This window comes from Phocoena sinus, chromosome 3 (assembly GCF_008692025.1).
Source record: "Phocoena sinus isolate mPhoSin1 chromosome 3, mPhoSin1.pri, whole genome shotgun sequence".
In the NCBI taxonomy this organism is placed as follows: Eukaryota; Metazoa; Chordata; class Mammalia; order Artiodactyla; family Phocoenidae; genus Phocoena; species Phocoena sinus.
Genome location: NC_045765.1, coordinates 143,131,247 through 143,147,427, shown reverse-complemented (window position 1 = coordinate 143,147,427; position 16,181 = coordinate 143,131,247). Strand labels below are relative to the sequence as shown.

The 16,181-nt window shown below is 37.1% G+C and overlaps 1 protein-coding gene across 1 annotated transcript in view; it reads right to left on the bottom strand.

The window, feature by feature from the left end:
* NUP155 (nucleoporin 155) overlaps nt 1–16,181 on the bottom strand; it is a 65,945-nt gene that overhangs the window by 11,881 nt on the left and 37,883 nt on the right. Inside the window, exons 21-28 of the mRNA XM_032627681.1 lie at nt 11,666–11,763; nt 9,116–9,246; nt 6,359–6,550; nt 5,563–5,701; nt 4,750–4,885; nt 3,145–3,298; nt 2,834–2,938; nt 2,009–2,163 (exon numbers count right to left, since the gene is read on the bottom strand). Coding sequence (XP_032483572.1) covers nt 2,009–2,163; nt 2,834–2,938; nt 3,145–3,298; nt 4,750–4,885; nt 5,563–5,701; nt 6,359–6,550; nt 9,116–9,246; nt 11,666–11,763 — 1,110 coding nt within the window. The remainder of the gene's footprint in view (nt 1–2,008; nt 2,164–2,833; nt 2,939–3,144; nt 3,299–4,749; nt 4,886–5,562; nt 5,702–6,358; nt 6,551–9,115; nt 9,247–11,665; nt 11,764–16,181) is intronic.

Sequence of the window (16,181 nt, the reverse complement as noted above, 5' to 3'; positions counted from 1 at the left end):
GAGTGTCATGAGGGCTTCCCTGGTGGCGCAGTGGTTAAGAATCCACCTGCCAATGCAGAGGACACGGATTCGAGCCCTGGTCCAGGAAGATCCCACATGCCGCGGAGCAACTAAGCCCGTGCACCACAACTACTGAGCCTGTGCTCTAGAACCCGTGAGCCACTACTGAAACCTGTGTGCATAGAGCCCGTGCTCCACAACAAGAGAAGCCACTGAAATGAGAAGCCCAGGCACCGCAACAAAGAGTATCCTCCTGTTTGCCGCAACTAGAGAAAGCCCACGCACAGCAACAAAGACCCAACGCAGCCAAAAATAAATTAATAAATAATAAATTAAAAAAAAAAGTGTAGTGAGAAAGAGAGTAACATAATAGTCGGAAAAAGATTTTATTGTGGAAAGAGACGGTAAACTGCGAGCTGGTAAGACGTATAGGGTCTCTCACATGAGGAGGAAATTAGGTTATGTGTTTGTGTGTGAAGTAGATATGGACAATGGGCACTGTTCTTAAAAGTTAGAGGATTTCTGAATATTTTATAACAAGAATATAGTAACTGTTATAACAAGGAACAAGGTCAGTAAATATTAATGAAAGGGCAATTAAATGCCACTCTAGGGGGCTTCTGTGGTGGCGCAGTGGTTAAGAATCCACCTGCCAATGCAGGGGAAATGGGTTCGAGCCCTGGTCCAGGAAGATCCCACATGCCGTGGAGCAACTAAGCCCGAGCACCACAACTACTGAGCCTGCACTCTAGAGCCCACGAGCCACAACTACTGAGCCTGTGTGTCACAGCTACTGAAGCCCACGTGCCTAAAGCCCATGCCCCACAACAAGAGAAGCCACTGCAATGAGAAGCCCACACACCACAACAAAGAGTAGCCCCCGCTCGCCGCAACTAGAGAAAGCCTGTGTGCAGTAACAAAGACCCAACACAGCCAAAAAGAAAAAAAGAAACAAAAAAAAAAAAGAAAAAAAACCAAATGACTATTAAGACCAAAGATAGCAAGAAGACCAAAAATGCCTTGGGCCCACACATGCAATAATTACAACTGCATGAGCACACACACAAACAGATACACAAACTCTCACACTTGCTATTAGCCATATCTGGGTGATTTAAGTAACCATTCTGATTAACTTGGTTTAATAACAACCTTGTCTCAAACACCTCCTTGTCCTAACTTAACCAATCTCCAGATTTTGGAAATAGCACTGCACTATTGTGGCAAAGAAAATTCCAAATGAAAAGAGGGTCAAATTAATGATCTGTCCAAAATTTTAAGTTGTCTTTTGATATGACAATCTAATTAGAAATTTCAATGCACTCTTTAACAGGATTCTTAACAATCCTCAATATATGTGCTCCAAGACCTATTCAGTAATTTAAAGAGAGTAGAGGAAATTAGCCTGGAATTTGTTAAACATTTAAAATTATAAAGACTTTGAGAAGTATTTATTGTCCTTTAGTTAAAAATAGTAATTAAGGGACTTCCCTGGTGACGCAGTGGTTAAGACTCCACGGTCCCAAGGCAGAGGGCCCGGGTTCAATCCCTGGTCAGGGAACTAGATCTCACATGCATGCCAGAACTAAAAGTTCGCATGCCACAACTAAGGAGACAGTGAGCCGAAACTAAGGAGCCCACATGCCGCAACTAAGCAGCCCGCCTGCCTCAACTAAGACCCAGCGCAACCAAATAAAAAAATATTAAAAAAGAAAAAGAATAGTAATTAATTGCTGTTAATAGGAAAGAATCTAAAGACATACTTTAAAGAAAAGGATTTACAAGACAGTTTGAATAGAGTCTATTTAGTAGGAGGTATTTGGTACCTGCTACACATTATTAAAAACAAAGAGAGAAAACTATAAACTTTAGATAAATCCAAGTAAAAGCATAAAAGTTTTATATATGTATAACCTGAATAAGGTTTTATTTAATATCTGAAATCTGGATGTAACTAGGTATAGCCCAGTTATCAATTATTTGTCACAGTGAGAATATTAGGCCATACCTATGCATGTCAGCCAATTTGGATAGGACACGAGCAGCATTGCTAAAACTTCTGTTCTTCTCATAATACCTCCAGAGTAAATCCATGTAACGAACTTTGTTTTGATCAACTTTGGCCATTCGGACTAGATGTGGCTCCAGAAATGGAGAAGCAATCTGGAAATTGTAAAGTTAATCAGAAACATTTTCGGACTACCCACTTGCTCTTCAGATAGTAAATATATCATTTTATAGGTGTGCCTTGTTTTATGAATACATAAGCAATATTATAATCCAGTAACAGATATGAGAGGGCAATTTTTCTCGTTATAAATGATTGTTTTACCACAGTTATTCAAAGAATTGCTATGATAGTTGCATTAGGTTGATAAAAACAATTTATTATAATCCAATTACAAATCTTTTAATAAACTTTGAGAACACAGCTATTGATTCCTAGATTCTGAGCTCAAAAGCATCTTTGCAATTATCAAATGCCATATATTCATTTTACAGAATGAGGAACACTATGACTTAGGGTAGCGAAAAGACATTTATTTGTGAAGTGGCTTAATGGCAGAGCTAAGACAAAGTGCAGGTCTCCTAACTCATAATCCATTGATTTTCATCCCACAATCCCAATCAGCTTCTAAATAACAAGAAAACTAGACCAACAGACTACCTTGCTCACTAGGAAAAGGTATTACGTTACTTGGCTTTTCACTAACACCTAACGGTTGGTACAGGGTGAAAAACTGAATTTCCTTATGACTATATGTGCTTAACCCACTGAGTTATGCTACTTAAAAATATAAATTAACAACAATGGTATAAAAATATTTTTTACCTGTAGCAGTTTATCTGCAAGGTCAGCTTGTATTAGCCAATTATAAAGGGCAATACTAAAGAGTTCATCTTTGGATCTTTGAGACAATTTAAGCATATGTTCAAACTAAAATAAAGAAAACAGTAAAAATTAGCACAGTTAAAGGCTCGACACGACTCCTTAGCCTTATAAGCTTCTGGTAAGAAATCAAGAATCCTTAAATGGTAAATTCTAAGAGTTACTACCCTTTCCAAGATGGTTATGCCACCACCACCACACAGAACATCTAAACACAGTGTATTTTCAGAACGAAAATATGCTATGTCCCTTACATGATGGCCTGCTTCTTCATTACTCAGCATATTGGGATCAGACGACAACACTGGAGGTCCGGGTTTTTTGGGCACGCTGGGAGACTGAGGAGCAGCCTTACTTTGATTTACCAGTTCTTGAAGTGTATCTGTAATACACTTGTAACTGTTTAATCTGAAAAAGAATGAAAAAGGAGCAATTCCATGATTTAGTTATCAATTGGTTTATCTTATGTAATTGAAATATAAACTAAAGAGAATTTTGGAGAAAATACACACACACACAATTTGGTATTAAAAATAATACAAATCATTAGTTATTTTATACATAGTATCCATAGTTGAGAACCTACTGTGTAGCACAGTGAACTCTACTTAATGCTCTGTAGTGACCTAAATGGGAAGGAAATCCAAAAAAGAGGGGATATATGTAATACGTATAGCTGATGCACTTTGCTGTACAGTAGAAAGTAACACAACACTGTAAAGCAACTATACTCCAATAAAATTAAAAATAAATAAATAAAAATAAAAACAGGACTTCCCTGGTGGTGCAGTGGTTGAGAGTCCGCCTGCCGATGCAGGGAACACGGGTTCGTGCCCCGGTCCGGGAAGATCCCACATGCTGCAGAGCGGCTAGGCCCATGAGCCATGGCCGCTGAGCCTGCGCTCCGCAACGGGAGAGGCCATAGTGAGAGGCCCGCGTACCGCAAAAAAAAAATAAAAACAATACAAATCATATGCTCTTTCAATAGGTTTGAGAAGCACTTGTTTAAAAGGGTAAAGTCATAAAAATGAAACACATCTTTGGTTATGTATTTCCTTTATGGACATACTTTTTTTTTTTTAAATATTGCTTATTTTACTGTTTTTTTTTTTTTTTAATAAATTTATTTATTTATTTTTGGCTGCATTGGGTCTTTGTTGCTGCGCACTGGCTTTCTCTGGTTGCAGCGAGCAGGGGCTACTCTTCGTTGTGGTGCGTGGGCTTCTCATGGTGGTGGCTTCTCTTGTGGTGGAGCACGGGCTCTAGGAGCATAGGCTTCAGTAGTCGTGGCACGCAGGCTCTAGAGCGTAGGCTCAGTAGTTGTGGCACACGGGCTTAGTTGCTCTGCATGTGGGATCTTCCTGGACCAGGGCTCGAACTCGTATCCCCTGCATTGGCAGGTGGATTCTTAACCACTGCGCCACCAGGGAAGCCCTGGACATACTTTTTTTTTTAAACAGTCTCTAATAATCTGTGAACATTTAAAATTCATCCTTTAAAATACTAATCTTCATCCAGAACCAGACATTGGCAGTGGGGCAGGTGAGGCAGCAGTTTTGTTTCCAAAATCGTAATTGCATTTCAAATTGACATTAATACAATCTCAGGAAAACCAAAGAGGCAAGTTCAAAAACATTTAGGTCCTTAAGAATTCCCACCAGGCTATAATTTTATCCCTAGGCTAATAATTAGAATACTGATTCACACCTTTGATAAAACAAGACATTTTTAGGTGAAAGCGTAATTCAATTTTATGAGTTGTACTTGAAGTTATTATTTTCCTAATACCATCAATCAAACTTTACACAAAGAAAAGTCTATAACCATAAAGTTGCATCTGTTAAGGTGATAAAACTCACCTTTCTTGGAAAGCCTGAAGTCCCACGATGTCGTCTTCTGGTTCTCCATGTTTATAGAAATGAAGTCCAAGACCCTGAGGATCTTTTTTCTCTGCAGCAGTAAGAGAGAGCTCCACTACACCCTCATAAAAACGCACTAATAGGAAAGACAAAGGACAAAGAGTTAAGGCATATTATTAAGTGGATACATTGTCCTTAGATGGCTTATAAAAATACTGATCAAGGTTATTATGTTTACTACTATGAGGTTTCTACTGTATATCAGTCACCCAGGTGACAACATCATATAAAATATTTCTGATGAGTCTACCGAAGAACTAGGTTCCAACATGCCTTAAAGGCAGCTATTAAATGTATTTTCTTCATTGCAAAAAAATTTCATATTTAAAATAGCAAAAAGGAGGGTTGCAGTTCCTTGATGGAAAAAAAATCTTAGGATTCAAAGTAGTACCTGTACTAACAGTTACTACATTATGTTAGATTTGATTTAAAGTAATTTTAAAGTGAGCAGACAGGTAGTATTTTTAAAATTAGTCAAAAGAATCTAAAGCATCTGAAAAATAAGTGTAACCCAGAAAGCAATCTAACACAGGTAGTAGTTTAACTGGAATAGGACTGAAACCCCAATGTTAAAAAGTTACACATTTCAAGACATAAAAAGAGCGTTATAGCTTTTGTAGAAGCTGGTGCAGTCATCAAATAGTAAGACGTAAGAAATGAATTCCCTATGTCATATCACTTGGGCTACTGAAAGCTGAAGGAAGATATCCCTCCGAGTTAAGCAGAAGGTATGAAGAACATTTTGTTTCTTGCCTTGTCTATACTGAACACAAACACTGGACAGGTCCACTTGATTGCTGATTTTTTGATACTCCTTTAATGATTCCCTTAACATTCTTTCCTTTTCAATCTTATTTTGAACTTGTCGGGAACGCTGGAGAAGCTCATTTGCCTAGAAGTAGAGACGACAAGAACTTAAGATACAAGCACGTGGATGATGCTGTCAATACAAGTTTTGTTTAGTCTATGTTTAAATTTACATCCGGTTGATTATCATCAAAGATAAAAACAACTCTACAAACTTACTTCTTCTTAATTTTAAGCAGAAAAGTTTTTGACCAAAAAATCCTAGCTATTCTTAATTCCTCTCACAAATATGTAAGCAAGACAGCTTTTGACTGGTAAATCTCTTGCCTAGTCAATACATTATTGGTCAGCAGGCAGTCTGAGCAACACTGATTTAAAAAATTTTTTTCACCTGTAGGAAAGGATCAATAAAAACTGCCCAATTAGCTCTAATTTATTACAAAGTTTTAGTGATTTTTTCTTAAGTTTTAAGGAAAGGCATAGTTAACCATTTTTTAAATACCGTCTAGAAATACTATCAAAGATTCTTTATGAAAAATTTATATACGGATTTTAAGAAATAATACATTCCAACGTCTTTCTTACACAGATGAGGATCCTGACGCCATGGAAGGTTAAAAGACCCACCCAAGGTCGTATGTCAAACAAAAGACAACAGTTCCTGATTACAATTCTAGTGTGCTTTCATCATACCATGAAACATCCTGTAAGAAACACTGAAATGGGTAACAAAGCATCATACCTTAGAACAAACTGCATCATCAGTGCTATACAGAAGTGGGCAGATGTCCTGTAAGTGTAAACTAATGCCATCAACAGCAGCATTATCTCTGATGTAGCAGTTGATTAGAGAAGCAATTAATGCCCCAGTCAGTTCCTTGTCCCTGATTACCAGATCTTTAAAGGTGGTGATTTTCAACTGTTCTTGAAATTCCTAGGAGTATAAAAGAAAATCCTCTTCTGATCAAAAGTATAGGAATATTGTATTTCCACACAGAATAAAATTTCTTTAATAATTTAAAATATCAAAACATTAATAGACTATAATTCAAAAGATAAAATATACTAAACTATAAAAAATAATAAAATTTTACAGATTTTCATAGAATCATTGAGAATTGTAAAAGAACCCACAGTATGCCTATTCCAAATCTCTCACTTTACAAATGAGGAAAGCAAAACCCAGGTGGAGTCAAAATTCGAGACAGGCCTCCTGACTTTAGTTATAACCAGGAAAAAACAATCAATTAGCTACATTAAAAAATCTTGGGCTTACATTTATTTTTCCAAAATAACATTTGAATTCTATTATTCAAGGACTTCTAACATTGGAGTTTGATCTTATTTAAACAAATCTGCTTGCTAAAATGGAGTTCTAAAGTATTGAGGTGATTTATACTATAGTAACATTCTGTTTAGTGATCTGACTGCTATTTCTTTTTTCTAAATTTCAGCAAATATACAGTCTATGTTCAAATTTTTTGTATTAATATTTAATTTGCATTCCTTGAGCATATAGGGAAGGAAAGCTTTGAAGGTGGATCACAAAAAGGATACCTAGGCTAAAAATTGACCTACATTATTCTTACCAGCCAATAAAACTAAAAATCATTATTCTACCTGGCATGGAAAAGGAAATAGCTTTCATAATTAAACATATTCACTTGAGTTTTTAAAAGAGGAAAAAAAAGTATGTGCTATTCTTTATCAAATAAATGGACCTGGGGATTCCCTGGTGGCACAGTGGTTAAGAATCCACCTGCCAATGCAGGGGGCATGGGTTCGAGCCCTGATCTGGGAAGATCCCACATGATGCAGAGCAACTAAGCCCGTGCGCCACAACTGCTGAGCCTGTGATCTAGAGCCCATGAGCCACAACTACTGAGCCTGTGTGCCACAACTACTGAAGTCCATGCACCTAAAGCCTGTGCTCCGCAATAAGAGAAGCCACCGCAATGAGAAGCCCGCACACCGTGACAAAGAGTAGCTCCCACTTGCTGCAACTACAGAGAGCCCGTGCGCAGCAACGAAGACCCAATGCAGCCAAAAATAAAACAAATAAAATAAAAAACAAACAACAACAAAAAAAACTGAACTTATCAAGCCTCTGTAGACTTGACTTCCATTTCATAGAAAATTCAGGAAATAGACGAACAAGTTCACTACAAGGAAGGTAAAGACAACCTCAGAATGTTGGGATTCTACAAGATTGATGACCTGATGCCTACAAGGCAATAGCAACACCCCCCCCGCCCACTAAAAAGAGAGAGAGAGAGAGACAGAGAAAATTGCTCTAGACTGAGAGATTTAAGAGAAAAAACAACCAAATTCAATGAGTGAACCAACTGTTTAGATTCTGATTAGAATGAACCAATCTATAAAAAGATATTTTTAAGACACAGAAATTTCATTATTTTAGATGTTACCCAAAAGAATTAGTGGTAATATTGTTAATGTGATAATGACATTGGTATTCAAGAAAATGGCCAAAGGAATACATATTAAAATATACAGGAACGAAAGGACATGATGTTAGGGATCTACTTTAAAATAATTCAGTAAAGAAAACGAAAATAAGGGATAGATTAAGCAAAGTTGGTAAAACTGTGAAAATGTTGAATGCAAATAAATTGTGTATGGGGGATTATTTGTTGTACTTGCTGTACTTTTGTGTACGTTTAGAAATGCTCAAAATTAAATTAATAGGTAGGAATACCTTCCCCCAAATGACCTAACATTTAGATAAATGCAAATTACCTTTATCCTTAAAAAGGATTCCAATGAGGACAGCAAGAACCATTCATTTTCCACAGTGGCAAACATTTTTCTTTAAAGTAGGAATGTTTAATTTTAATTTAGGTCACTGGACTTCTTGAAATTACATGCAAAAATTTTATGTATGTGTCTGTATGCATTCTTTGAAGGTGGGGAGAAAGAGTTTTGATCAGAGTCCCAAAGGGATCTGTAGCCCAAATAAAGGTTACAATCTATTGTTTGAAAAATATTTTTGGTAAAGTAAGAGTTCATTCACATATCACAACAAAGTTCTCATATAGTGTAATAACTTGTGGTTTTAATAATGAACCCCTCAAGTTATCATGCTTTAGTGCAATTTTCTCATAACACATTAATTTGATCATAACCTAAATGCTGCCCAAAATAATCTCCTTCTGAAACTAAGTGAAAGATTACAGCTCACTCAAAAGCAGACAAACTGGGATTCCCTGGTGGCGCAGTAGTTGGGAGTCTGCCTGCCAATGCAGGGGACACAGGTTCGTGCCCCAGTCCGGGAGGATCCCACATGCCGCGGAGCGGCTGGGCCCGTGAGCCATGGCTGCTGAGCCTGCGCGTCCGGAGCCTGTGCTCCGCAACGGGAGAGGCCACAACAGTGAGAGGCCCGCGTACCTCAAAAAAAAAAAAAAAAAAAAAAAAAAAGCAGACAAACTAAGCACAGAATTAATAGCATGATAGTACGACCTTAGGGGGTAAAATATCCTACCTTCTGAAGTTCTCCTACAATGGCAGTGAACTGATGTTCACAAAGAAGTTTCCATAAAGCCAGAGCCTGGTATGATTTTCGAACCAACTGCTGGATTGCCTGAAGTGAAACCTTTTCACTCAGTTGAGCCTCTAATTACAAAACACAACTCATGAAGTTTTGAAAAATGACAGGTTAAGTTGTTTTAAGTAAAACAACACTTTATCTCAAATAACGACAACTATAGTTAAGGTTGAAATCCTCATTGTTGTCCTTCCTCCCCTCATAGGCAACCATGATCATGAGTTGTTGAATTCAGAGTTTTATCCTCTCACTATCTATAAGTGCTTCTGTGTGTATGCATACATAAACAGTAAAAATGTTGCTGTTTTTAGACAATTTACACCATTGCTTTTTCTGCCCAGTTATATTTTCATAGGCTACCCATACTGATAAGTCAAAATCTAGTATCAATACATTTATTTTAATTGCTGAGTGTTCCATTATATAAGTATACCACAATTAGGTCCATTTTCCACATGAAGGACATTCCTGTTGTTTCCAATGTTTTGCTACTACAACAATAATGCAATAAATATCCTTAAAAAAGGTCTCCTCAAAAACACAGTCAGGTTTTGCTACGACTGTTTTTCAAATTAAGATGCATTGGTGAGTCATGAAATCAATTCAGTCAATCATGACAGATTTTTTTTTTCCCCTTAAAAGGGAAATAGAATGAAAAAGGAAAAAAAATATTAGAGTATAAAATAGGTATAGTTATTTCTTAAAATTCTGTTGTGTGTATATGCTTTTAAACATCTGGGCCATAATATAAAAATTATTACTTATTGTGGGGAAAATGTCTGATAAAGACTGTTCCTGAATATATACCTAGGAGTGAAACTGCTGGCTTTGAATGCATATGCATTTTTAGCTTTTAATATATATGATCAAATTGCTCTCCAAAGTGGTTATTTCAGTGCATACTGTCAGCAATTTGAATGCTCCCCTTTGTATAAATTCTTACCAATGCTTGTATTTTGTCAAGTTTACTTGAAAAGTACTGAAAGAAGAATTTACAAAATAGTGAACAGAAAACTAGGTCCAGCAGGAAGGAAAGAAAGTATGTTGGAACAAAAGTAAATAGCTGAGTCTTAACTAGCAAAGTTCTATCAGCCAGAATAATTGGCTCAAACAATGGAAGGCAAAAGAACCTAAAAAAAACCCTGAATGGCAGGCAAAATTTAAACAATATTTTATTACTATGCCAATTCACATCTGGAATAATTATTGGTTATAAGAACTTTTCAGTTCCCTTGCTGTTTCCTTAGTTGTTACTTTTTTATAATAAATAAAAAAACACAACCTAACATTTGATTCACATTTTTAACTCTCCAAGAAATACCACTTCACACACATTAGGATAGAAATGTTTTTTAAAAAAAAGAAAAAGAAAAATTATTGGTGACAATGTGGAGGAATTGGACTATTTTGTGTACTACCAGTGGAAATGTACCAATACAATGGTATAGTTGCTATGGAAAAGTTATGGTGGCTCCTCAAAAAATTAAAAACAGAATTACACATAATCCAGCAATTACACTTCTGGATATATAATAAAACAATTAAAAGTAGGGACTCAAATTTCTATTCGTACACCATGTTCATAGCAGGATTATTCACAATACCCCAAAGATGAAGGCAACCTAAGTGTCCACCAAGAAATGAAAGGATAAACAAAATGTGGTTGATACACACAATGGAGTACTATTCAGTCTCAGAAAGGAAGGAAATTCCAACACATGCCACTACATATGTGAACTCTGAAGACATTATATGCTAAGTGAAATAAGGCAGTCACAAAAAAAAACAAATACTATATGACTCCACTTACATGAGGTACACAGGGTAGTAAAATTCAAAGATAGGAAAAAAAAAAGGTGACTGTCAGGGGTTGGGGGCAGGGGAAAATGGGGAGTTATTGTTTCATGGGTACAGAGTTCCAGACTAGAAAGATGAAAACATTCTGGAGATGGATAGTGGTGCTTTTTGCAATCACCATGCTACAGGAAATCATGTGAACTTAACTTACTGAATGCCACTGAACTGTACACTTAAAAATGGTTAAAACGGTAAATTTTATGTTATGTATATTTTAGCACAATAAAAAAATTCATTAAAAAAAAGGTGTGTATTGGGGAATTCCCTGGTGGTCCAGTGGTTAGGACTCCTCGCTTCCATTGCAGGGGGCCTGGGTTCGATTCCTCATCGGGGAACTAAGATCCCACAGGCCACGGGATGCAGCAGCCCCCCGCCCCCAAAAAAAGTTAAAAAAAAAAAGTGTGTATCATGTTTTCTGGTGGAAGAAATGAAAACCTTTTATGAGCTGAAAGTTGTGGAAATACATGATGTCCATATCATCTTACTTTTTAAATCACACTAATATTACTTTAATAAAAATATTTGTTACCACAAACGATCTTATCAAGAGATGTCCACTCTTTTCTATTCACCTAATAAAACTCTTTACTGGGGTCATGTACATTTAACTGATCAGAAGCAATAATTTACCATGAAACTTCCTCTGCAGCTCCTGTTGCATTTGCTGGGTATTTCCATTTTCAGGGCGCATGAATCCTATCAGCCTCTGCTGCACTTTGGCAGTAGTACTGAAACAAAAATTCCAGAAAGTCTATTCAAAGGGTTGTGCAATTATCACCACAACTTAATTTTAGAACATTTTTACTCACTTTCCATTAGCAGTCAATTCCCATTTCTCCCGCCCTACCCTAAGCAACAGCTCATCTACTTTCTGATTCTATAAATTTGCCTATTCTGTATATAATGAACTGGAATATGTTGTCAATATTCTTTTCCTCTGTAGATTAGTGAAATAATCACTGACAAATCAATACAACAATTTACACCTGGAGCATTTTAATCTCTCAGATGCTTAAATTTTCACTGAGAGTAAATGGTTAATAACGATAGCTTCCATTTATCAAACACTTGCTTTCTGTCCCCACCAATGATTTAACATAATACAACAACTCTATAAGGTATGTATTATTAAGAATACCATTTTACAGATATGAAAACTTCAGGACAAAAGTGAAAAGCAAAGAACCTGCTGTCAGGAAATACTGGTCACTGAGAGAAATGAGCTAATAAAAGCATTTGGTGCTCATTTGGTGAAGAATCTGATTATTTCAGCTCTTAATGCAACTTCAGGGATGCAAAGAAAAGAATGATGAACTTAAACAAAAAATGTATATACAAAACAGAAACAGACCCACAGGCATAGAAAACAAACTAGTGGTTACTAAGTGGGAGAGGGAAGAGGGAAGGGGCAAATTACAGGTATGAGATTAAGAGATACAAAATACTATGTAAAAAATAGATAAGCAAAAAGGATGTACTGTATAGCACAGGGAATTATAGCCATTATTTTGTAATAACTTCCAATGGAGTATAATCTGTAAAAATATTGAATCACAATGCTGTACATCTGAAACCAATATAATACTGTAAATGGACTATACTTCCATTTAAAATACAAAAGAGGGACTTCCCTGGCAGTCAAGTGGTTAAGACTCCATGCAGGGAGCACGGGTTCGATCCCTGATGGGGGAACTAAGATCCTGCAAGCCATGGAGCATGGCAAAAAAAAAAGTATGACTACTGAAGCTATAACAGGTACACTGTCAGATGAGGTTCATAAGTGATTATGTCAATGTTGTTAGAAAACAAAATTTTTAGGGTAAAAGCAATACAACTATACTATAAAAGAAACTGAGCAAATTCTCTTTAATCTTAAAGCTGAACTGAAAAACAATACAAACTCATAATTTTGTTGTTTTAAAAAAACAAAACAACATATAGCATGACCAGTAGGAATTAATACCTCTAGCTGTAGTCTCTAATACTCTTTCCTATCAAAATAAACTAGGGCTCCCTAGAGAAATGGCCAAATCCAGTTCTAGGGCAAGAATTGTACCAAATGAGCCTGAAATGTCCTGTCATGCTAGAAAGCAAAGATGCTACCAAATACTGTCGAAAAGGACTCCAGAGCAGTCTGAAGAGGCAAAAGGTTGGGATAATTTTCCATTGAAAAAACAACCTGGGGGCTTCCCTGGTGGCGCAGTGGTTGAGAGTCCGCCTGCCGATGCAGGGGACACGGGTTCATGCCCCGGTCTGGGAGGATCGCACATGCCGTGGAGCGGCTGGGGCCGTGAGCCATGGCCACTGGGCCTGCGCGTCCAGAGCCTGTGCTCCGCAAGCGGGAGAGGCCACGGCAGTGAGAGGCCCACATACCACAAAAAAAAAAAAAAAAAAGAAAAAAAAGAAAAAACAACCTGCAATGGATTAAAACACATTAAATACGTTTGAAACCACATTCACATAATGATACTAAATAAAAAACTCAACTGACGGTGCTGGCCAAGATGGAGTAAGTCTGTTACAGTCTCTCTCACTGACTACAAGTGGGAACTCTGGACACGATACAAAAAGCAACTATTCACCTGAGGACTCTAATAGCACACAGATTGATGAGGGGAAGTCAAAACTCGAATGATAATCCATATGGAGGTGAGTATACTGGGTTCCCAACTCCTTTATCTTCAGGCTTTGTCCAAAGGTGAACTGAGTCTCAAAACAGTATGGTGCGTAAAACTCCCAAGGAACATTCAGCAACGTCTGGAGACATTTCGAGTCATAACTGGGGAGAGCTACTGGTATCTAGTAGGCAGAGGCCAAGGATAATCCTAAACATCCTACAATGCACAAGACAGTCCCCAGCACCAAGAATTATCTAGTCTACAATGTCTACAGTGCCAAGGTTGAGAAACACTGGAGCAGAAGAACTGAGAAAAGGGGGCCGTGTGGTCCAAAAAGTTTGGAGGGAATCAGTTATTTCTCTTGATGCTTTGCCCCAAAGGCACCACCACTTCTGCAAAGCTGTATGATAAGACAGTGAAAACTGGGAGAAAACACTGACTTTCTATCCAGAGGACCAGTAAAAGAGGCCTCTGGGAGCTAGGGAATATATGGGAAATCAGAGCAAGAAGAGGCTGGAGGAGGAGATCCCCTAATTCTGAGGAAGACGAACACAACTTCTGGGCTCACCTCCCAGGCTGTATGTGCATGGAACATACTCAAAGAAGCAAAGCAAAGATACTAAGACTCTGAAGACCACATACTGTATGATTCCATTTATATGAAATGTCAAGAATATGTAAATCTACAGAGACAGAATACATTAGCAATTGTTTGGGGCTGAAGGGCAGAAATGGGGAGTGACTGCAAATGAACAAGACGGATGTGGTCTAAAAATGGATTGTTGTCATGACTGAAGAAATTCTATATATTTACTAAATCACTGAACCGATTTAAAACAAGTGAATTTTATGGTATGTAAGTTTTATCTCAAAAAGCTATTTAGGGGCTTCCCTGGTGGCGCAATGGTTGGGGGTCCGCCTGCCGATGCAGGGGACACGGGTTCGTGTCCCGGCCCGGGAGAATCCCACATGCCGTGGAGCAGCTGGGCCCGTGAGCCATGGCCACTGAGCCTGCGCGTCCGGAGCCTGTGCTCCGCAACGGGAGAGGCCACGACAGTGAGAGGCCCGCGTACCGCAAAGAAAAAAAAAGCTATTTAAAAATTCCCATACTCAGTGAGACTAATGTTGTGAGGGTTGGTTGAAATTAGGAAATCTCTTAATAAAGGTAAGGAAAAAAATTATACAATCATCTCTATAAGATGTAGACAATACATTTGACATACTTCAATACTCACTTTATAAAAATACTCAATAAAATAGAAATGGATGGATACTTTCTTATCATGTTAAACTATATCTAGGCATCTTCTTTAGTGGGGAAACACTACACACTTTCCCATTGAAGTCAGGAATAAGAGCAGGATGCGCACCATTATCTCCACTCTTTAACACTATGTTGGAGATATTAGCCTATGCAGACAGAAGAAAGCAACTAGAGTTAGAAAGAAAATGGTAGAACTATCTCTATTTGCAGATGACAGGATGACATATTTGAAAAATCCAAAAAACTCAATGAAAAAAACTACTAAAAACAGTAAAGAGAAATTAGCAAAGTAGTAGGTTACAAAATCGAAGGTTATAATTGAGGCTATAATTGTAAATTCAATAAACTGCTTAGAAACTATTAACAGAAGAATAATATAATGGTGGAAAAGAAAAAGAAAAAAAAAAACACCTTCCAACTAAAATTCCAGCTATGTAGGAAGAAGGACAGTGGTAGAGGGTAGGGGAAGGAGGTAAGATAACAGATTCTGTTCAATTAATGATGACTGAGATGTATATTTTTCAGAATTTAAAACTAACTATCAGAAGAAGAAAAGTCATACATAAAACTTTTAAATCAATCCAGTAAAACGGAAGGGGAGAAAAACAAACAAACAAACCCCAAACCACAACAAAGCCCACAAGTTCAGGATGGTGAGAAACAGATCAAACATTTAATTAACCCCAACAAAATGAGATGGGGTTAAAAGACAAAGATTCTTAAACTGAATTAAAAAGTGGCAGGGGCTAGAAATCAATATATACATGTTAAGATACACTTAAAAGAGTTCTGAAGGCTAAAAATAATTGGTATAACCTTCTCGGGGGACAACCAAATACTACATACCAACATTTTTAAAAGCTCTTATGTCCCAAAATTTTACTTCTAAAGAGATTCATCTGAATATTACTGAACAAGTACACAAGCATGTATAAGGAATACTCACTGAACCCTGTTTATACCATCAAGAAATAGAAACAACCTAATTACGCATAGAGTTATACCACTAATTGCTTGAATATAATGGAATAACATGTAGCCAATACAAACAAAATTTATTCTATTGATTTTTGGAATGCTCTAAAGAATATACTGAATGTAAACAATGTTTCACAAAAAGTATGCCTACTTAGATCCTATTTTTACAGTGGACTACTACTCAGCCATAAAAAAGAATGAAAATTTGTCATCTGCAGCAACATGGATGGACTTGCAGAGCATTATGCTAAGTGAGATAAATCAGAGAAATACAAATACTGTATAT